This window comes from Populus euphratica, unplaced genomic scaffold (genome assembly GCF_000495115.2).
Source record: "Populus euphratica unplaced genomic scaffold, PopEup_1.0 scaffold73.1, whole genome shotgun sequence".
Lineage (NCBI taxonomy): Eukaryota > Viridiplantae > Streptophyta > Magnoliopsida > Malpighiales > Salicaceae > Populus > Populus euphratica.
In genome coordinates, this window is record NW_011499895.1 from 850824 (window position 1) to 874429 (window position 23606).

The 23606-nt window shown below is 31.8% G+C and overlaps 1 protein-coding gene across 1 annotated transcript; it reads right to left on the bottom strand.

Moving 5' to 3' along the window:
• Positions 1–19665: 19665 nt before the first annotated feature.
• LOC105131927 (transcription factor bHLH66-like) lies at positions 19666–23085 on the bottom strand. Its single transcript, XM_011035143.1, has 7 exons — positions 22337–23085; positions 22104–22211; positions 21852–22019; positions 21655–21720; positions 21166–21231; positions 20811–20879; positions 19666–20518 (listed from the first exon to the last, which is right to left on the bottom strand). Exons 1-7 carry the CDS (start codon positions 22826–22828, stop codon positions 20126–20128), a joined length of 1362 nt encoding a protein of 453 aa, XP_011033445.1. The 5' UTR covers positions 22829–23085; the 3' UTR covers positions 19666–20125.
• Between the last annotated feature and the right edge of the window lie 521 nt (positions 23086–23606).

Below are 23606 nucleotides of genomic sequence, written 5' to 3' on the forward strand. Positions count from 1 at the left end.
TTTTTTTTAGTGTCTTCCTTTTTCTCTCTTAATTTGTTCAATGGCTGCTTGAATCATGCTATTTTGATTCTACAAAATGATTGCGTGCATTAAAATCACTAATTGAAAATAGGTGAAGAAAATTATGTGAGGATAGCGCCTCATTAGATCAACTTCATCGATTTAGGCAGGAGCGTAATGCGCTTGACTTGACCCCTTAGGAAGATGGAAGCAGTCATTTTGGTGAATTCGCATATCTTTTTCAAGTAAGACGAAGGATTGTAGAATGAGTTTATGACGTGAGCCAATGTTGCCTGGTCTATGGTTAGCATAGCATTACTAATTACATTTCAAAGAAAGGATGCACTTTTATCTGTCAAGATATTGTGGTTTCTGAAATGGGGACAAGTTTCCTGTTTCCAAATAGTTGCCACTGATCTTTAATGACTGTATGCTGAGTTATGCAAACATGCATGCTATGTTGATGTTGTCCCTTTCCTGTGCATTTTTAGAATATGTGGCCTATAATTTGATGTGTTCTACATGTAGATACTTTGCTGGGACCTAAACCCTAATTAAATTAATGATTCAGAAAATAATGTGGTGAGATGTAGTGGGCGGCCGCGGGGGGTGGTGGGTGGTGGGGGTGGGGTTGTGCGTCCAGCCCCTATGGATTGTAAGGTTGCTGTTAAAGTGGTTTGCTTACATGAAATTTCATGGCACAATGAAGAAGTGAGCAATGGTTGACAGTCAGGGTGCATTAGTTTGTATAGTCTTTGGTGCTTAGATGCCCAACAAGTTTTGGAGTCGAGGGGTTAGAAATCTCCATAAGATTTTTGATATTGCTTTACAGGATTTTGATGTCAAGGTTAGGAATCAGTTTTCCCAAATATTTACATGTGATTTTTTCTTGTCCAAGTACATTTGTATGAATCATGAAAAGAACTCGAGAGCTAACTGTTAGGATCCTTGGGAACTGGGAAGCTAGCTGACTCTAACTAGTTATACTAATGATAGCATCTTTCATGGTGTAGTATGAGCTGAGTTTTTTTTTTGTTTTTTTAATGTGAGTGTTTAAATAGTATATGTGTATTGTAACTAATTTGATGGATCATGAAGTTAATAAATATATAAATTTATAATAGTTCTAAAAAGACTCGAACTCATAATTATTGAAAAACAAACTAAAAACTTGATTGAGCGTATATGCTGGTTTTTGCTGCTTGTAGAAAGCTTGACTTCTATTTTTGAAAGCTTGACATATATGAATTGATCAGCTGAGGTTGCTGATAAAAATAGCGAATAAAGTGGACGCTGTTGCATTTAATTCCTGCTTCTTGCAATGGCGTTGTTTTCCTGCTCAATCACGAGCTATAAATATAAAAAAATAGGATTTTAATACATGAATTAAAGCTAAAGCACTTGAGTTTAGTATCATGCTGCTAGTTTTACAGAGTGAGGAATTAGATTTTCATGAAAACTTGTTTAGATATGATCTGGTGGCCCTCCAGAGCGTATTTTAACCTACGACTTTCGTCGAGTTGAGTTAAATTATCTGGGCTAAGCTATGTAAATTCTAGGAGGTTAGCCTAATTTATGTTATCTGGGCTTGAATCTATTAGCAGGCTCACCTTTGCTTGCTAAAGATACCTCCTATGATGCTCGCATTTAGCAAGCAGTGCCGAGAAGAATGGTTTAAGAGTGATGCTGTTTATCTTCGGCATTAACCCGAATAATTGCTGTGTTCAATTTAATTATAGTTATGAGACTATGTGTAATGCCTCCGTGAAACACAAAAGGGCTATGAGAAACCTGCAAAATTCAAGAACGCCCATTATCACTTGATAAATTGTGTGTTTCTATGCGTCCACAATGCCGGCATTATTCAAGAACTTCATCATTTGCAAATTTGACATCACGAGACATTCTGCAGCTGAAAATTATCTTTCTTTCAAAATATTTTTAAGAAATCTAATTTAATTTGCGATTGTAAATTTGAATTTTTGAGAATTTTGATAGGAATTTGTGAACAATTTTTTTTAAAAATATATATACACAAAAATAATAATAAAATCATAGAATTCCGATTAATTTAAAAAAAATAATTAATTTTCTTAAATGAAGAAATTCTTAATAATAGTAATTATCATCATATTTTTCGAGTAATTATAGCTAATATTAATCATCATATCATCATTTTCTTTTCATCTTAAGATTAACAACATCATCATTTTCAATTTAAATAATTTCTACTTAATATGTTTTAATGATAAACTTAATTGATAAACATCTTGTCGATTAAGATAAATTAAACTAAACTAATATAACAAGAAAAGAAAAGAAAAATTATTTTCTTGTTTTAAAAAAGAATGTATTAAATTATGAGCAATAATCAGAATTATAGCAAATCTTAAGGAATTTAAATTCAATTAACATGTAATAGACACTTGAATAAGACAATCAATATGATTTGAATGAATTTATTTTTTATAAAAATGCTCCAACAATCCTTCATTTATTTTTATAAGAATAATAGCTCTAATTTATGATAAGAAAACTCATAAACTGCAAAGTTAGAATGCCAATGGCTTGGAATCCTAATGTTTCAACAATATTACTCTTAATCAAAAAGTGGATATTATCTAGAATTAAGACTATTTATAAAAGCCAAAATATTGTATTATACACAAACATCCAAGTGCTCTATGACAAGCTCCTTATGCTTGATTCCAGTTTTCTTGAACAATTTAGAGAATTAACCTTATTGTTTTAAAAAATAAGCGACATCACTTACACTACTTTTATGATCATATAGGAATGTTTATTAAGGATGCACTCCTGAATCCAACATCCCATTAAAAAAACTAAATATCACATTACATATTTTTTATAAAACAAAACCTTAACATTTTATTGCATCATGGGATGCATGCATTTACACCATAAGGATATATATATTTATAATAATAATTGAGCTTTTATAAAAGGATCAATTATATTATCCTTTATTATGATATAATCTATATTTATGATACAGTCATTTTTATATGATCTTATAGTATAATGATTACTTTATTGATATTTTTATTATAATATTTACTAAGCATAGTTTTAATAATAAAAAAAAGCTATCATAAATGAATTGGGATGGATGGTATTGGTTTCTTGTTTTCACCAAAAAAGTTTCAAATGAAATGTCATGGAACCAACCAACTTCATCATTGACTTATAAAGTTAGAGCTATCAACTCTTCATTTATAGTAGATTTAGCAATAATTGATAACTTTTGTATTCAAAGTCAATGCATACCTACTGATAAATAATAAATCACTTAAGAAGGTGTTTCATTTAGTCTTATTATTATCTTAAAGTATAAAATGATATCTTTGATAGAAAGTATGATGCGTAATACATTTCAAACGTCTCATTAAAATAGTTATAGCATTATAATGTTAGCATTAACTATGCTAGAAATTCTTGGGTTGTAGAACAGATTCGGACTGCTCTTTTGATGCTAAGATTTGAATTTCCGAACGACATAATTGAGTTTTGAGCTCTTCATAAATGTTTTAGGCCTATGTCTTAGCTTTTTAGCCATATAAACCAAACGAAAATTCAAGATCTATAGCTCTAGATATGACCTAATGATTAAATAGTGTTCCAGTTTGAATTGAATCAACATCTCTTTTCTAAAATTAGCATTTTTTTTTGTCCTTTCACTTTCAAATAGTTAATCACATCAATCAATCCTTTAAATTGTGAGATATGCCTGCATTTAAAATGAACATTTATCATAAATTAAAGTTATCTTATATGATTAGACTTGTTATTAAGCTAGAGAATTTAATGATAATTTAAATGCAAAATGATGATATAAAACCTTGTTAAAATGCATTTTTAAATGCTAATCATACCCCCAATTAGCTTGTTACTAGTCTCTAGTAATCAAAGCGTTAAAATAAAAAAAATAATTTGCAAGTTCCATAAAGTAGGGCATTTATTATTCAACTTCTATTAATCTATCCAAATAAACAAACTCTTATTAAATTTATATATTTGCTTCATATTGTTAAAACAAGATATTAATAAACCTTTTTTTTATGTGCTCAATATATGAAAACATAGATGATGAGACTTTTATTGGAAGAAAACAATATTATATTATAATATTATTCTAAAATTAACTTCTTTGGATTGAGATTATTATTATTATTATTATTATTATTTCTTAAAACACAATATATCTTTAACCCATGTAACGAGCTTTCAGCTAATGACTCCCAAACCATTTAGTCTTAGGGCATTAGGTGTTGAGACATCCCTACAAGCTTGGTAACTTGGGTTGCAGATATTGATACATAGATAGTGTAATATTTGATTCCCTTGAGCTTTTCTTCTTAACCCATATAGCAAGTACTAGGCCAATAGTTCCCAAATTAGTTGACTTTAGGGTATTACGTATTAAAATACCCTTTCGGGCTTAATTGCTTAGGTTAAGGAGACTATGAAACCAAACTTATCTATGTTTTTATTATCATTAATTTTTTTTAAAATTATATACTATCTTTTTCCCTTAATTGTTACCTTTAATAAAAGAACATAAATAATATAATAATTCAATGTGTAGCCCATAATCATATGTTAAAATATGTGTACAAAAATAAAAGTTTAAAAATACTTATTAAATAAGTATGTGAGCAGAATCAATTAATAATAATACGAGAGTTTATAAACCCATATATTTCAAGAACTATTCTAATAAACTTTGTTAATAATGTTTACTGAGATGCATCTTAAGAGTCGCTTTAATAAAAGAACTCTTTTACTCTGTTATCCTAGTAATAATAGTTTTGCAAATGGTTTATGAAATAAAAACACAGTTAGTTATTTTTTTTAATATCAACTAACACTCTTTCTCCCAACCAAAACGAGACATTGTCTTTCATATCTTAATATAGAAAGATAGAGTATAAAAAAATCACCTGAAACAACAAATATTGACAATCCTGAAATACACTTAAACAAATATAAAAAAATAATAGAACAAAATAATATGCTATCAATAAAATCAAAAGACACAAGGTTTCACAAATGAAGACTCAAATCCAATCTAAGTTTTTTACGACTTTTCTTAGTTAACAAATTTATATGACTCATGGAGGGATCAATTACAAGGATGAAAGATTGTAGTTGGTTAATCAATTATTTAACAGTAGCAGTAAAGATTATGATTTGTCATGTTGAAGATGTTAGAAATTTCTGTTCCACAATATAATCAAGAAAATACAATAAATTATCATAAAAACCATTAATATTTAACAAATCTATAGGTTTATGGTGAATATGCAGTTGGGCCCAAGAGAAAATATGAAAGATCTCTTCCAATATATCTAGACAACCTGGTAAGGCAATAAAGACATTAGCGTGTTTAAACATTACATTCGTTCAATCAGACATTATGGAGACTTGTAGTTCTTCTCCAATTGTTTTTCCAATGATGTCCTATTTTGTTAAACCTTTGGAGACAACCCCTAAAATTTGACTGCCTTCTAAAAATATAGCTATTGACACACCTCTCATTAACCCAAAGACTGCCTCCTTATACACTAAATGAATCTTTCTCTCAGCTAGTGCCTGACTAAGATGATTTGCTGATTCTATAAACTCTTTTTCATTCCTTAGATTGATCCACCAAAAACACAAATATTTCTTATGTGATGACTTGAGGAACCTGTCACTTCTACACACTTCTATATTTGTTGAATTATGGGTTGAGTAGAAATTAAAGGAAGGAATGGAAGATTTTACAGATAAGAAATTAAAAATGCAATCATACAACCTGTATGTAGGCCAGCTAGAGTCTCACTCTCTCTATTTTTTTTTTATTTTAAAAAATATATGTATGTACAGGTAGTTATGATTATGACTTACATCTTCCTTTGGTTTTACATCCAAGAACGACTTAAATGCCCTCTATAGGTTAGGGATAGACTTTTCATCTAGTTTTCTTAAAAATTGACAAACATGATGTTTTTTAGTCAGATTTCTAAGACTAAATTGAGCATGTTCTTTACAGAATTATGGCCATAAATCATGAATTGCATGATGCATATCTCCACTAAGGTGCGTCTCAAGAGTCAATAGAAGATTATTTAAAGACTTCTTACTCAGGCTATCCTTAATGAATTATATTTTATATTCGTGGTTTATAGACAACATTCCTAAAGAACAACATTGTGCATTACAAGCATATCTGGTATATTAGTGATAGATTTTCAGTCATTTTGTTTGATGTTTCTTTGCAAAAGTTCTTTTACTTGTCCTAGGCATGTATGAAATGAAAGAATTGGAGGACTCACATGATAATTAAACCTTTACTTCAATGAGCCAGTAAATATTTTCAGGAATTCAATGGTTAATTAATAACCTCAATCTTTCACACCGAGCATGGTAAATTCTTGTAAGCATATTCTGAGGCAGAGTAGAAAAATACTTTTTAACTTTTCAAGAGTGGTGTCCATTTTCAAATGAGAATTAGAGAAGAGGTTCAAAGAAAGGATAAAAAGCAAAAAATTGCACAAATATATACACAGATATCAGTTATCATGAGAAACTAAAAGAACCAATATAAGAGTTATGGAGTATCATTATCCGCCATTTGACTAGGGTTGGAGAAGGATTAACAAAACAAGAGTCATACTAAAAAGAAACACAACAACAATGTGAGAAAAACAAAATAATCAACCTTTATATACATGATTATTCAAACTAATGGATTCATTTTCACTTGGAAATTATTAAATTAAGCTTTTAAATGATGTCCATTTACCTTAAAAACAATGTCATTCTTTGGATTTTCAATATCAAAGGCCCTATAAGGATATATATATTTCATAAGAAAGGGACTGCTGCATTTTGATCTTAACTTTCTAGGAAATAAATGGAGTTGAGAATTATATAAATTTTTTTCGAAATAAATGGAGTTGAGAATTATATAAAAAAAAAACTTTTTGACCAATATCATCTTTTTAACAATTTTTACAAGTTTTGCAAAATGCGTGCGTGTCCTTGAACATGGTGATCTAATAAAATCCACTTTGTAAGATTTTTATAGTTGTCTTTCTTGATGAAAAATAACCCCCACGTGCCTTAGAATGATAAAATTTAATGATACTACTGTTCATCTAGGCACTTTTACAAATCTATCAGCAAGTAAAAGAGTTGTAGAAATTGGTTTTAACCAACCTAAATTGAGACTTTGAAAAACTAAATATGGAAGTAAATTCACATTAGCTCCAATATCAAGTAAAGCTCTTTTAATTTTATGTTCCCTAATAAAGTATAAAATTGTAGGACAACTAGGGGTCCTTATATTTCAAAACATTATTGTTTTGAAGAACAACACTTACTTGTTTGACTAAAAAGGTTTTATTTTTCACATTCAATTTTCCATTTACAGTGCACAGATATTTTTAAAATTTAGCATAAGAAGGTACTTATTTAATAGCATCCAATAAAGGTATATTGATCCTTACCTATTTGAAAGTTTTAAAGATTCCAAAGTTGTGATTAACTTTTCTTTATTTAGTCATGGTATGAGGATATGGAAGTGTTGGCAGAGAATCTGTCTTTTCTTTGCAATGTTCAAATTCAACCCCTTCCTTACGCTTAAAGATTAATTCATTATCTTTCTTACAAGGTTCAAGAGTAGGTTTTTCAATAACCTTACCACTATGAAGAGTAATGACTAATTGGACTTGATCCATGTGGTGGCTTTTAGAGTTCCTTACACTTGAATTGTTTTGCCCTTTGAGATTTTACTGTGGTTAAAATGAAAACTTACCTTTCCCATCAAAACTGAGAGTTGATATGAATTTTGCAAGAGTATCTTTAAAATCTGTCATGGTTTGAACACGTTAAGTGTTGATGGTCTCTTGCTTTTCAATGAATGTATGCAATGTTTTATCAAGATTTTTTCTAGAAGGTGCATATCCATGAGAATTTTAGAAATTATAGTGTGCTTGAAATGGTGGCTGTGAAGTTTGTGCATTATTGTTATCACTCTTCTAACTAAAATTTAGGTGATTTCTCCAACCAGGGTTGTATATTTTCGAGTATAGGTTATTATTAGACGTTTGAAAACTGTTTAAAGTATGAGCTTATACATGGAGACATTTCTTAAAAGAAGGAAAAGTTGGACAGTCATTGATTGAATGTTTATTATTTTCATAAATTTGACACACAATGCCTTAAATAAATTTTAATTGACCATTCTTTTTCAATTCTAGTACCTCGATTTTTATAACTAAAGATGCAAACTTGGTTTTGAGGTCATAATCTTCTTTAAAGTTGTACATTCCTTCACTAAATGTATGAGGTTAAGTTTTACTTAGTGCCTCAAAAGTGTTTGTAATGTCCTAATTCTGAGCATTTTCAGGTAGCAAGTTTAAGTACTTCATTGCTTCATTAGGGTCTTTCTTTTTAAAGTTTCTATTGCATATCAATTCCATAATTTGTCTATCTTTAGGTGTTAACCCTTTATAAAAATATAAAAATAATCTACATGTTTCTAAACTATGATGAGGACATGTATTAAGCAAGTCTTTATACCTATTCCAACATTGGTAAAATGTTTCTCTTGGTTTTTAAGTAAAAATAATGATTTGTCTTGTGAAAGAGGTTGTTATATGAAAAGGAAAAATCTTCTTTAAAAATTATTGTTGCATTTGATTTCAATTACAAATGGATCCTAACCTAAGATTTTGTAGCCATGTTTTAGCTTATTTTTTAATGAAAAAGAAAAAAAGCTTTAATTTGATGGTGTTCATGCTACAATTTAAGTGTTTATAAGTGTTACAAACTTCTTCAAATTCTCTCAAATGCAAGTATGAAGTTTTTAGATATAAGCCATGAAAAGAAGATAAAAGTTGAATAATACCTGGCTTAAAATTGAAGTGAGATGTATCACGAGGAAAAACTATATATGAGGGTGCACTTGTTCTTGTAGGATTCATGTGGTCTTTAATTATTCTAACTCGATTATTCTCATTATGAAGTAACTAGTTATCTTCTTCGGCCATATTTTCTGAAAATGATGAGAATACCCTATAAAGTCTACCATTTAATATATGTGACCAAACTCTCATACACGTGTAGAAAAGAATAAAAGGAAGAAAATAAAAAAACAAAAAAAAAACAAAATTTAGATAAAAGAAAAATGAAAACTAAAAAGAGAAAATAAAATAAAAATTATAATTTATACAATAACTTACCCCCCCGACAACAGTACCAAAAACTTAATCCAACCAAAAGATTGTTGTCTTCTTCCAAGTGTAGGAGTGTCAAAGTAATAAATAACCTACCAAGACTGAGGTCAAACTATAGAGAGGTTAACTATATAACTTACAAGTAATAATAATAATAATAATAAGTTAAAGAGGACTTTGAGATGTAAGATTAATATAAGGATTAAATAATAATAAAAATAACTATCAAGGTTAGAGGATCCATTAATGATATTAAAAATAAATATAACTTTTTTTATTACTCAACTAGAAACCACACACAAAGGAGGTTCTAATCGGATGATTTGTCATTAATAGCTCATTATAAATTATTAACATGATCATATTAATTATCTTATTTAAGTGACACTAAAATTTTAAATATTGTCAAGAATTCATGATATTAACTTATCTTAACAACAAGTCAAGTTTCTTTTATAGCACAAGTGTAGGTTATACCATACGGTTGGCTATGAAAGTATCAAACATTTATTGTACCAAGTGTTATACAATACAAATCTAGATTAATCATTTAATAAGCAAAGTCTTAATAATTAATAAGATAAAAATAATAGGATGTGTTAATAGCAAGTTGTTTAGGATATAAGCATTGAAATCCATATTGAGTTTATATTATACTTATTCTAACACCATTAGTGTAACCTTTTCACCATTGACAAAATAAACTTAACTAAACACAATGAAAGAGAGAAACATAAATAAACAAGTTGAAAACATAAATAAGATATAAGTTAACTAAGTAAATAAAAGGAAATGAAAAGCATAAGCAAGATATTAATATAAGCAAAACTTAAGCATTATAAAAATATAAAGAAAGAGAGCAAGAATATGATCTGGATTTGAAATTTAAAATGTTAAATGCATGGAAAATGCTTTTTTTATAGGCTAAAATTTAGAATTATAGATTTAATGACTAATTATTAAGTGGGTGACCACCTTTTGACTTTGTAACAATCCTTATCTTTTTGTTTGTAGAAAACGTCATTGCTAACATCAGAATTTGAATATATAGTCTTAATAAAAGTTATGAGAAATTATCTCAGCTTCCAAACAAAAAAAAATCTATGCATTTGGACTTCTAGAACTTGAGATAAGGGCTGGACACTGAATATTATCTGGGTTGCATGACAAATTCAAACTTCTTTTTTGATGTTAAGATTTTGACTTCTCAACAGCAGAATTAAGTTTTGGACTCTCCATCAATGTTTTACGCCTATGTCTTAGCTTTCTAGACATATAAACCAAATTGAAATCCAAGATCTACAGCTCCAGATATGATATAATGACTGAACAATGTTCCAGTTTGAATTCAATCAGCATCTCTTTTCTAAGCTTAGTCTTTCCTTTATTATTCAGCATCTCTTTTCTAAGTTTAGCCTTTCCTTTATTATTTCATTTTTAATAGTTAATCATATCAATTAATACTTTAAATTGAGAGATATGCCTGCATTTAAAATGAGCATTTATCATAAATTAAAGCTATCTTATATTATAAGACTTGTTATTATAAAACATGTTTAAGTTAGGAAATTTAATTATACTTTAAGTGCAAAATAATGATATAAAACCTTGATAAAAATATACTTTTAAGTACTAATCCCTCTTCATTCCGAAACCCAAAGGATCCCCCCATGACCTTGCTACTAAACTACTACAACTCTCTTCCCCTTAGAAAACCTTGCCTTCAAGGTAAGGATAAGAACTTTTTAACCATGCATCTTTGACCTAGACTGCACCTTTTTTAGATTGTCCTTTCCACCTTAACAACACCTCTTCTTTTATCTTCCTTCTTTAGATTTGGCTTCTTCTATCAACGATCTCTGTAGGCTTAGGTTGAGACTTTTGCTTAGGCCCAATAATGGGCAGCCTTAGCTCAAGAATGGTACCCTTCCTAACCCATTTCTTTAGTAGCTAGACGTGGAATGTATTGTGAATTTGAGCTGCATTGGGAAGATCTAATTGGTAAGCCACTGATCCAACCTTCTTCAAGATCTTAAATGTCCTAAAATATTTATATGCTAACTTTCCATCCTTGTTTCTTGGCATAATGGATTGTCTGAATGGTTGAAATTAGAGGTAGACCCATTCACCCTCTTTAAATTGGATCTCTTTTCTTCCCTTGTTTGCTTGTTTCTTTTATCTCTCTTGCGCTTGAGCTAGTTGTGCTTGATTTATGCAATTTGTTCTGTTCGTTGTTGTAATTGTTCCTCTGCTACTTGATTTTTTGTTGACCCTAAGATATAATCAATTAGGCTTGGGGGTGGATAACCATAGGTTGCTTTAAATGGGCTAGATTTAAGGGAGGTATGGTAACTGATATTATAACAGTATTCGGTCCTTGTCAACTAGTTTGACTAAGTCTTAAGGTTATCCTCTATATAGCATGTTGAATACCCATTTAGTGTTTTGTTGGTTGCTTCTGTCTGACCGTTGGTTTGGGGGTTGTATGCTATGAACATTAGTAGCCTAATCCCCTAAACTTGGAATAAGTCTCCCCAAAACTTACTAGTGAAGGTAGGACCCCTATTTGATATTATATTGTCCAGTAGTCCATGAAGCTTTATTACATTTTATAAGAATAAATTAGCAATTTTATAGCATTGTAGGGGTGAGATACAAGAATAAAGTGGGCATCCTTGGTAAACCTATCCATAACCAATATAATTACTGAATATTGGCTAGATTTCGGTAACCCTTTCATGAATCCATTAATATGTATGACCATAGTTTGATGGGTATAAGTAAGGGTTATAAGAGCCCTGAGGGTTTAATGTTCTCTCATTTTGCTCTCTAACAGACTTTACAACATTTAATATATGTTTGTATGTCTGACTTCATCCCTACCTAAAAGAAAGCTCTCTTTGTCCTTTTCAGTGTTTTCTCAAAACCCATGTGTCTTAAGGCTAGGCTATCATGAATATAATTCATGATGGCCTTTTTTATAGGGTTGGATTTACTTATGTAGACTCTTTATTTGTAATACTATATCCCTACCCTAAGTTAATATTTCAAGGATCTTATAGTTTCATTATCTAGTTGTTACAGGATATCTTGAATTTTAGAATCAATTTTATAACTATCCTTTAATTGATCAACCAAGTTAATTAGCGGTTTAGAGGTAACCCATAGTGTACCTTTCTTTGTTGTGTCCTCCTATCTAGAAAGTGCATCAGTAACTAAACTCTCCTTTCCTGTATGAAACTAGATCACATAGTCATAGTCGATCACCTTTTATAACCATTTCTACTATATGGGTGTCCTAACTTGTTGCTCTAGTAAATACTTAAGGCTCTGTTAATCTGTCTTAACCTTAAAGGCTTAACCTAATAGGTAAGGCCTTCATTTTTTAACATTAGTGACTAGTGTTAGGAATTCCTTCTCATAAGTGGATAATGATAATTCCCTACCCTTGAGACTACGAAACTTTGGTTGAAATCTAGTATTGCTAGAACTAGGGGTAGATATAGCCTTTTTTAACTGTTTAAATGTCTGATCTACTTCCAAGTCCCACTTAAATGCCTATTTCTTTAATAGTCTAGTCAATGGACCTACAATAGCCCCATGACTTAGATGAACCTTTGGTAATAGCTTGTTAAACCCAAAAAACCCTTTAATGATTTGAGTGTGTTTGGTTTAAGCCACTTAATCAATGACTTCACTTAGTCGGGGTCAACATGTACTCCCTAACCTGAGACAACATGCCCTAAGTATGTGATTTCACTGCTTATAAGTTTACATTTGGACTATTTGGTGAATAATTTATGTTGTACTAGAGTCTCGAAGACCATTACTAGATGTCTCCTACGCTCTTCCTCATTGTGACTATAGATTAGAATGTCGTCTAAGAAAACCAACACAAACTTCATGAGATAGGGTTGAAAAATGTCATTCATCAACCCTTGAAAGGTGAAAAGGGCATTCATAAGGCCGAAAAGCATCATTAAGAATTCATAGTGCCCTTCATAAGTTCTAAAGGTCGTTTTGTGAACATATTCTTCTTTCATCCTGATATGATGAAAACTAGATTGGGGGTCTAACTTAAAAAAGATTTGAGAACCATGAAGCTCATTTAATAACTATTCAATTACTGGTATAGGGAACTTGTCTTTCACCGTCTCCTTGTTGAGGGCACGATAGTCAACATATTTTTTTCAAGAACTATGTGCCTTCCTAACTAGTAGGACTGGTGACCAAAAAAGGCTTTGGCTGGGTTTTATAGTGTCCATTATTAACAGCTCCTTGACCATATTTTCTATCTTAGATTTTTTGTAATATGGGTACCTGTAAAGATGAACACTTATTGGAGAGGTACCCTCTTTAAAAACTATAAAATGATAATGTGATCTACTTAGTAATATCCATTTTGGGTATTGAAAAACTTCCTCAAATTCCAGCAATAGATTCTTAACTTGTTTTTGAATCACATTCTGAACAAAACTATCTCCTAAATCTGTAAAAGCAAACCTTCTTCAACCTTCTCAAATCTTGTAAAAAAGTTAGGCTACAATCTACTTTTAATTTCTCTACCCTCATTCCCCTAATTAGGACCTTATTACCCTCATATTAAACTTCCATCTTTAAGGTCGAGAAGTTTTAAAGAATTGGTTCCAGACTTTTGAGTCACTGAATACCTACCACAATATCACATCCTCCCAGCTAAATGACACAAGCCTATGTGACAAACTGATCACCTTGAATTACCATTTTGATATCTAAGCAACTTCCTTCACTCCAAAACCTTAAACCATCCACAATATTCACCCTAATAGGCTTGTGTTTTAAAACATTCAGCCTTACCCTCCTTACTACTTTGGGATGTATAAAGTTATGTGTACTCCCCATGTCTATCAAAGCCACAAAGTTATGGCCATTTAGTTTAACTTCCACCATTATAGTTTTAGGATTCAGACTCCCAGTGATGGCATGAAGAGATATACCAATTCCCTCTTTGCCTTCTTCGCGAGGGTCCCTCAAGTCAATCAGATCTTTAGTCATGACAGTATTACTCTCCTTCATCTCTTCCTTTACTTCCTCTATTAAAAATATCTTTGGTCCTTTACACCTATGGCTAGAACTTCATTTGTTGTCACATTTAAAGTAAAGCCTTTTATCTTTTTTTTTTCTTCATCTATACTGGAGTGAGTTTTTGTATAAAAATTGGTCTATTTTCAGCCTTAGGTTGAATTGGTGTAGAGTTTCGGCTATGAAATCCTATAAAACTAGGTTTCCAGAACCTCCTCATACTTGTCAAATTCTCCTCCTACATTTTAGCTAATCCATAAACAGCTACTAAATTCTGGGGATTTAACATCCTTACTCTAATTTTTATCTCCTCTTTCGAACCTCCTAGGAAACAATTGAACCTATGAGAATCAGATAGTCCCCTAACCCGATTTGAAAGCATATCAAATTGGGTTTTGTAGAGCTCTACTGTTGAAGTCTACTTGATGCTTATGAAGGCCTCCATTAAGTCATCATATAATGATGTCCTAAAATGAATTTGGATGGCTTTTATAAAAGCCTCCCAACTGGTGAGAATCCCTGTTTCCTCTAGTTCCTAGTACCACGTTATAGCCTTTCTTTTCATATGGAAACTAGCTATAAATAACATGTGTTGGGCTGGGGTGTTGTGAAAGTTAAAAAATTGATTTGACTTATATACTCAACTAATAAGATCATCTCTATTAAATTGGAGAAACTCTAATCGAATTGATTTGAGCTGAACCTGTTGAATCCCTTTCTACAGTACTACTTCATACATTAGATTTCCATTAACAGATCTGGTAGGAGAATTAGGAGGGGCGCCCATGGGCCTTTTCCTTCGAGCCTTAGTCATCTAGTCCATCATGGCAGACATCTTTTTTAATTGCTGAACTATATCTTCTAATATTTGTTATTGATTTTGGTGGTTATGTTGTTACATCTCGTGTTGTTGTTTCATCCCTGTTACTGTCTCTATTAACTATGAAAAGTTCCTTAAGATATCCAAGGAACATTGCTCTGATACTACTTGGAATGAGTTTGACTTGTTGTTTAAAAAAGAAAACAAAATTTATTTCACTTAATGAATCTTGATGTGTCTTTTCCTTTAATCCTAGGTTTACAGATAAAAGTTTATAGAAATTGGAATTAAAATTAAAGATAAAATAGAAAAATAGAATTGAAAGAACAAAATGAATTGATAAACCCTAACTAAATCTCTAGGCAGCTTCGAGGTAGCCCGAGCCTCCTTGGGTGAATGTGATTTGCTATAAAGCAATTTCCTGGCAACCCTTCCTCCCCTTTTATTATTACCATTTAAGAGTTTAAATTTTGAATTCAAGATGATGTTTGCCTACTGATTTCCTAATCTAATTATGTTGACCCTTTCTCTTAACTAAATGATGTCATTGCTTTGAAATTGAATCTCCTTGCTAGTTATCAGCCAATGAGGGCTTTTCTCTCCTAGCCTTCCACATAAGTTGTTCTATCCCATCCTGACCCTACATGTGTTCACCTTATCTATTTTTTTGTAGATACTCTAGTTTGCTTATCACTTTCCTCTTCCTTATAGAACCCAAAGGATCCTCCCCCCGTAACCTTGCTACTGGACTACTATACTTACACGTAACGTAAACAAAAAATAAATAACCTAAAATATTATGGAAAAGTAACCAAATAAAGCTATATGTTATAGATTATACATATCCAAATCTATAATTAATTGGACAACTTAAAATATCAAATCTGTAACATGAGCTGAGATTATTGAAAAAAACCAAAAGAAAGAAGAAGAAAGGTTGAGAAAATGAGGGAGGAGTTGTTTTCATTGATGAAATGACAACTTCAAAATAGTTTTTTTCAACGGAAATGGGGCTTATACAGAGGAGAAAATAGAGAGTACGAGTGGGGTTTTCTATAATAATAATTCTTTTTTTTGTAGAAAAATTAGAAGGCAAGTAGGCTATCCTAAATTTTTGGCATGGCAAATTATGCTTGTAACATCTATATGCATATCGAAGATCCCCTACATCACTAGTTGAAGCTTAAAACTTTATTTGTTTTTGATATACTAATATCAAAAATAATTTTTTAAAAATAAAAAAAATATTATTTTAATATATTTTTAAATAAAAAATATTTTAAAAAATAATTACTACTATACTTTTAAATACCACACTTTCAAATCTCCAATCCTTCGTAAATAGGGCAACAAGATTTAGAGGTGTCACCAATAAAATACGGCAATGCCTCAGCCTAAATGTTTCAATATTAACCAAATAGTCAAAGCATGAGATTATGAGTTCATAGCCCTCCTTAAGACTATAACACAAGCGATTTGATTGATCAAACCATTGAAAATTTAATGGAAATAAAGTTAACACTTTGATAAACTATATCAAAAAATAAAAATACCCATAAATCAAAATTTCAACACGTGAGAAATACTAAAATCTAAAAAGAAAACACAAACATTCCACGTAACAGTTTCAGATTTTATTAATTGTAAAATTGAACATTTTTTTTATAACTCTTAGATGAAGTACATATTGACATTACATGAATTCTGTAGGCAGATTTTCCACCAAGAAAATTGGCTGACACCATAACAATTTGAAATTCTTGTACAGTTAGTTTTATGGCTCATAAAAAAAAGCACCAATGCTATCATCAAGTATATAATAGCCATTAATTTTCGGGTTTCTTCCATGCTTTCAAAAGCATAAGTGATGAGTTTTCGCGGTAGGGACTTTTTTTAATAGCATAACTCTGCATTTTAATTAAAAAAAAAAAGGAAGAAGCACAATTGCTTTCAGCACAGTAAAAAAATGAAATCTCTCTTAGGAAGAACATCCATCACCAACCAGCGTGAGAGTACTATCATCAAGTATATAATAGCCAGAATATATTACTATGTTATTTAAGATTTGGGATACAATCCTGGGCAGCAGATCAATGAATCAGAAGACTGGACTAACTTCTTTGTTTAATTCTTCTGATCTGAGCAATATTACTTAATTTGACAGCCCTGGCCAGCAGTACAACATGTATGGGGAAAACTGTTGTTTATTGATGATAATAAATATAGTAATTAAACTTGGATCAGCATTATAAATTGATTTGGTGGCTGGATTGGCCTGGGATTTATTAAAAGATCAGTTGGTGTAATGATTTGGGTAAACCCGAGTGAAACCTAGTGTTTTTTTTAATATAGTTTTTTCTATACCTCTCTTTTTTTATATTTTTTTAATTGGTTATTAACACTTTTTAAATTTCACTATATAAATATTATAAAAGTGTTATATATTTTATGTTTTTAAGAATAAAATTATTTTTTCAATGTAGAATTTGAAACACTTTTATATATATACTCTATATTTACAAAAAAAAAGAAGATTAAGTTTTGTTAATTTAAGATAAAAAAAACTTTTTGATTGATATACTTTAATTTGAAAGGATAACATAATATCTTTTAAATATGAGATTTGAAATCTTTTAGTATATATACTATATTTTCACAAAAAAAAAATTATGTTTTTTAAACGTGGAATAAAAATATTTTTAGTTTAAATACTTCAATATAAAAATATAATATAATATATTGAAAATATGGGATAATTTTTTTTAAATATTCTTTTAAACATTATTATTTATAACATATATAATTTATATTTACATGGATTTTTTTAATTTTTTTATATAAAATATTAAATATTTAAATATTTTTTTAATTTTTTTAAGTTAATTCAATTTTACTTAAATTGATTTGAGTTGATATATAAAATTTAGAACTCGGCTCTTTTGACCGGTCAACTTTCAGGGCCGGATGTGTTAAGTATGATTATAATTACTGAGCTACCAGTCTCTTAATAGCTGCATGTGCCGATTATATTTGATATCATTAGATCTCTGTTTAGTTTCAGTTTCAACGTATGAATTTTCCAATTGTACCGCTGAGGATTGACATGCATCTCTCTCTCCTCGTATTAATTTAATTTTGTGTTAAAGCTCAATTCGGAGATAATCTTGGTAGCCCGTTAATTTTATGACTTATCCTTCAAGGCTAGTTAACCTTTGTTTATTTTTTTAATTCAAAAAATAATTATTATTATTTTTTAAAATAAATTTAGCGTAAAAATATATTAAAATAATATTTTTTTTATTTTTTAAAATTTATTTTTAATATCTGTATATCAAAATAATATATAAATATAAAAAAATTATTTTGAAGCAAAAACAATAAAAAGTTTTCAATTTAAAAAACAAGTTCTTAAAAAAAAGAAAAACCTTAGGTTTTCTGTAAACTCCATAGTGTTATTTATATAAAAAGCCACTTCGTTCTTGAATTCACATCCACAAGATAATGTGGGAAACAAATCCCGTAACTATGTGAACGAATGATCTTGAGCTATCCTCTCAATGATGTAAATATTTTTTTTTTTTGGGTCCTCTGTTCTGGTAGAGGCAAACAGCGCATCCATGGCGTGCCAAGGATATACATAATTTACACAGGCACACACTCCACAAGTGGAAAGAAGAAGAAGTGACGTCATCATTTCAATTGATCCTTAGTCGCTGCCCACTTCTTCTTAGTCTTCTAGTTCGAGGAAGTTATGGCCATGATGCTCTCGGACCTAACAACAATATTGTTATATATAGCACACTTGCTGATTAGTGTTCTAGTGGGCTGCACAATCTCTCTCTCTCTCTCTCTCTCTCTCTCTCTCTCTCTCTCTCTCTCTCTCTCTCTCTCTCTCTGTTTTTTTTTTGAATGAAGGAATTCTTTTAACATAAATCATCAAGAAGAAGTTAAAGGTATGTTCTCCCACCTTCGTGTCCGACAAGAACTAACACCACATTCGCACTCTTTTATAAGAATACTTAGCCGCAAGGCAAGTAGTCTAATCTGTAAACAATGGGAGTATATACAATATTAACATGTTGATTAGACGTAATGGGGGAGGTCAATGTAGTGTTCAAGATGAAGATGATTGACTACGAAGAATCCAATAACTAGGAAATCCCATATATATATTATTGATGTTTTCACGGGATAACGAAGACAAAAAATATAAAAAATAAATATAAAAATCTAAAGATTTAAGGCTATTGTGTAAACGGTGGCGTTTTTTTTGTTGGTTCCCTTCAACAAGAAGCTTCCCATCTCTGCCTCTCTGTGAGGGTTTTTGTTTTTTTTTTTCCCCTCAATATATTATGCTTATTGTAATGATTAGAAACAAAAGCCAAAAGCCACAGCCGTTGACATTAATGTAATCCTCATTATCCTTTAATCTTTAACGCAAAGTCCAACTAAAGCAAAAGCTTTTAACAAGAAAATAAAAAAAAGTCATAATCAAGCTGCCATCGCCATTGCCTTTTTTTTTCTTTTTCTTTCTTCTTCCCCTCATAGAGATCCATAAGATAATTATTCATAGAAAAAAGATAATTCCAACAAAAACAATTTAAAATAGTACTTGTGACATCGTGAGGGATCCAAATTGAAACAGGAAAAAAATATATTAAAGTGGCAAATGAAAAACATTACAAAACCTAACCCCTTTTTTAAAACATAAACAAACAGTAGTAGGATGTTCTTGGGATCTGGACTATCTTGTTACTTTGTTCTTGTTGTTGGTACTTGGTGGTGTAGTTCAGGTCAGCTTACCCAAAGTCTACGCAAATACGGCGTCGTGTCAACAACTCATGCTTTAGACCCCTATTTTCGTAGACTTTGAAACGGCAGTTGAATCCAACACGTCACAGTCTCCGTCTGTTTTCTCCTTTGACTTTGTCCCCCTCAACCTTTTTATTATTTTACTCTAGTAGTAAGAATCCCCGAGGTTAGTCAACGCTGTTAAAAATCAAGGTTTGGAAACGGAAGCAGCATCTTTAGCAACACCATCACCGCCACCGTTACCCATTGTCGCTGACTGGACGGTCAAAACAGACATACTAGGTGAGGTTGGCCCTTCAACGTTGGATTGGAGTAACTGGTTGTGACTGTTGATGATCCCAGAAGTCCTGTTGTGACACGTGGCCGTTGAAATAGCAGTTGCAAGTGAGATGGGCATGAGACAAAGCCCTTTGCCTTGTAGATACTGCATGGCGGAGCCCATATCTTCTTCCATCAACTTCGCCACCTGGTGCTCCGTCACAGTTAAGCTGCTGTCGTTAGTTGAGGCCGTTTGGCTGCCGTTAGTGGTACGTGCGATGGACCCACCATTGGCATTGGCTTGGATACAGTCACCACCAGCCTACAAAGAAACAGCAAACGTTGTTTATGATGGTTTTTTTATGAGGAGTCTGAGAAAAAGAGAGCACGCGTGCTACTTTTGTTTTTGTCGTGTTGTGGTGATTGAGGGATTCTGGGGACCTTGGATTGGACTTGTGGGGTGGTGATAGATGTGGGTGTGGTTGGGATTTTTAGGGTTTATCTCGGTTTTTTACTATAGAGAAAAACTTTGTTGGTCTTCGGTTTCTAACGATGCTTACGTTTGTTCCACATCTTGAATCTGAGAAATCATCCATGGATGTTTAAGATATTACCTCAGAGGACATGTCAGCAACAAGTGGGGCAACAGCAGCTGCACCGCCCAATCTGCTCATGCTCAAGACCTGTGCGTACACAGAAGCAAGAGAGCAAGAGAGACAATAATTAGGCAGCAAAAACACTTTATTGTTATTATTAAAGAATTCAATGATCATAAAAAAGTAGACAATGAGTAATGGAATATTAGCCGTAAGTAGATACATATCATAAAAGCAGATTTGAAAATTATATCTTAAGAAAAAATATGTCAGCCAAGCATGGGAATCGATTGAATTATTATAAATTATAAAACTGAGACTTCAAAATTAAAAATAAAATAAAATTAAGTTTCAGTTAGAGATAGATGAGAACCTTGACTTGGAGCTGGAGGAATTTAACATAGTCAATGATCTCATCAAGCATTGAAGCCTTGTCTGTCTGTCATTCCACAAAACCCCTTCAGTACAGAATTCTTAATCCATAATTTAATTGATTATGATTATCGCCTTAAAATTCAAATTAATTAGCAGATTAAATATCCCGATCCATTCGCCAGCCATTGCGGGTGTTGAATGGAGAACAATTCGGGGACCAGCAAACCAACTCTTATTTCATTTTTCTCCAAGTACACAAAGGAAGAAAAAAGAGAGCAAGAAAACTCCAAAACGCACAGCAGAGACCTAATTAAGAAACAGCCCAGTAAACTATCGACACCTGCCCACCCAAAATTTCAAGAAATACACTGGCTGGTACGAGAAGAAGAAACCCTGAAAAATCTGACAGGCAGTTACTAGAATAGAAATCAGTTCAGTTTTTGTTTTGGTTCCTCGGTCAATCAAATTGTGAAGTATCTTCTTTTACCTTGTTGGCATTGGGTACTAACTCCTGCAGAGCTTTCATTCTTTCTGCAATTCTCCCCCTTCGTAACTGTCCCCCAAAAAAAAAAAAAAAAACCATTTTAGCACAACATAAAAGTTCCAGGAGGTGCTGTACTGTTCATTAATCATTATAATAAGTAATAGTAACTAGGAGGGATAAGAGATTAATAAGAATAGTACCCTTTCAGCGATGCTATGTGGGTCAGTGGCTTGACCTCTTCTAGCCCTAACCCTTTGTCTAGGTTGAGCTGGTGCACCACCATTGGAGCCACTTGCTTGAGGTTGGTTCATCACAGCTGTGGTGGCTGCCCCCTGAGCCCCCAAATTCGGTGACTGCATAGCTCCTCCCTGTAACACAACAATCCTTTCAGGCACAGTTGCACAAAATAAATTAATGTGTGCAAAATACGAATACAAAACCTAAAAACATGCCTGAGGATGGTTAAAATGTTGCATGGGCTGATTCGATGCCCGGCCAGTTCCGTTCATAGATCCAGCACGAAACCCATTAAACAATCCTTGCATTGAACCATCTCCTCCCTGCAAGTGAAAAGAAAAGAAAAAAAACTAATTAAGTAGAATAACAACTAGGAAATTAATAAAAATTGCTCTAATTCGTAGCAACAACCACAAAAAGAATATATAATAGTGAAGATGAAAATCACATGAGTAGAAGAGACATCAATGTCATCGTTTTGAGAGAGCCCGCCTCTAGCAGCAGCCATCAGAAGCTGCTGTTGTAGTTTCATTTTAGTGGCGGCCGCGGCACCACTACCACCACTGATCTGGTGTTGTCTCAGCTTAGAAGCCAAAATTACAGACTCGTCAAAGTTATCTTGAAACCCAACATTATTATTGTCAGTATTAGATGGTGGGGTTTCATTAAACAAGTCTCTGGGTTTGGCTGAAGAGGAGTTGTTATTTATGGGAAAAGGGAGGTTTGTCGGGGGGTTGAGGTCCCAAGGCGACTTAGGGTCAGCCCATGAACAAGAAGGGATTGCAGACAGCATTTGTTCAAGAAAATCATCATTTGATGATGAATTGGGATCAAAGTGAGAGTTTTGGATCTGCTGGTTTTGAAGGTCTTGTAGAGGGATTTGCGATGATGGGTTTAAGAGCGAGTTCATCCCTTGCATTTCTCTACTACAAGGCCGCATCTTTTTGAAACGAAAAAGAAATAGGGAGAGGGAGAGTTGAGGATTGGGTTTTGAGTTGGGGTTTTCTTCAACGAGATGGAAAATGAGAAGGCAAGAGGGATTAAGGCATTTGGGATTATGAGGATGGAAAACGAGGAGGTCAATTCGTTATTCCTTCCTTCTTCTTCTATGTTTGAATTCTGGGGTTGGGGTGTTAAATAGCAAAAGTTGACCTATCTTTTGTTTCTGTACATCCAATCCATCCTCGTATGGGTTAGTGTGTAAGTCCAGTAGGGTTAACTAAGGACTTAATCATTTGTTCAATGGCCAAAGTCGATGATGACGCGTGACTTCCACTCTCTTTGTTAGAGGCCAGGACCATTTCTTTTTCCTTTTTTATTTTATTTTTATTTTTATATGTATAGTTACATGAAAGAGAGACCTTTTTTCATCACAACCGGAGAAGGTGGCGTTGGGAACTTTGGGTTATTATCTCATTTGTGTTGTTTCATCCATGCGTGTTGATTATTAATTATTAAATAGAATGATTGTGATTTCAAATAATTCTTGAAAAAAAAAATATTTTCATAATTTAAGAGACTTTATCATTTTGTTTTGCACCATCAAACTTATGAATTAATATCTTTTAAAAGATTTTAAAATCTATATTAGTTGTGAGTTAGAAAGATTTAGACAATATAAACATCAATTTCTTGATTTTCTTTCTTTAATTATCAAAAAAAATTATATCTAAAAATTTTATTTAGAAATTTTGACATATTTAAGGGTTGCATATAAT

Bases quoted from the DNA above. Each gene is read 5' to 3' on its own strand.
- LOC105131927 (XM_011035143.1), bottom strand. From the start codon at position 22,828: ATGCGGCCTTGTAGTAGAGAAATGCAAGGGATGAACTCGCTCTTAAAC. The intron at 22,212-22,336 runs GTGATTTTCATC...TTTCACTTGCAG, and splicing joins TTGATGTCTCTTCTACTCAT to GGAGGAGATGGTTCAATGCA. The intron at 21,721-21,851 runs GTACTATTCTTA...TTTGGGGGACAG, and splicing joins CACATAGCATCGCTGAAAGG to TTACGAAGGGGGAGAATTGC.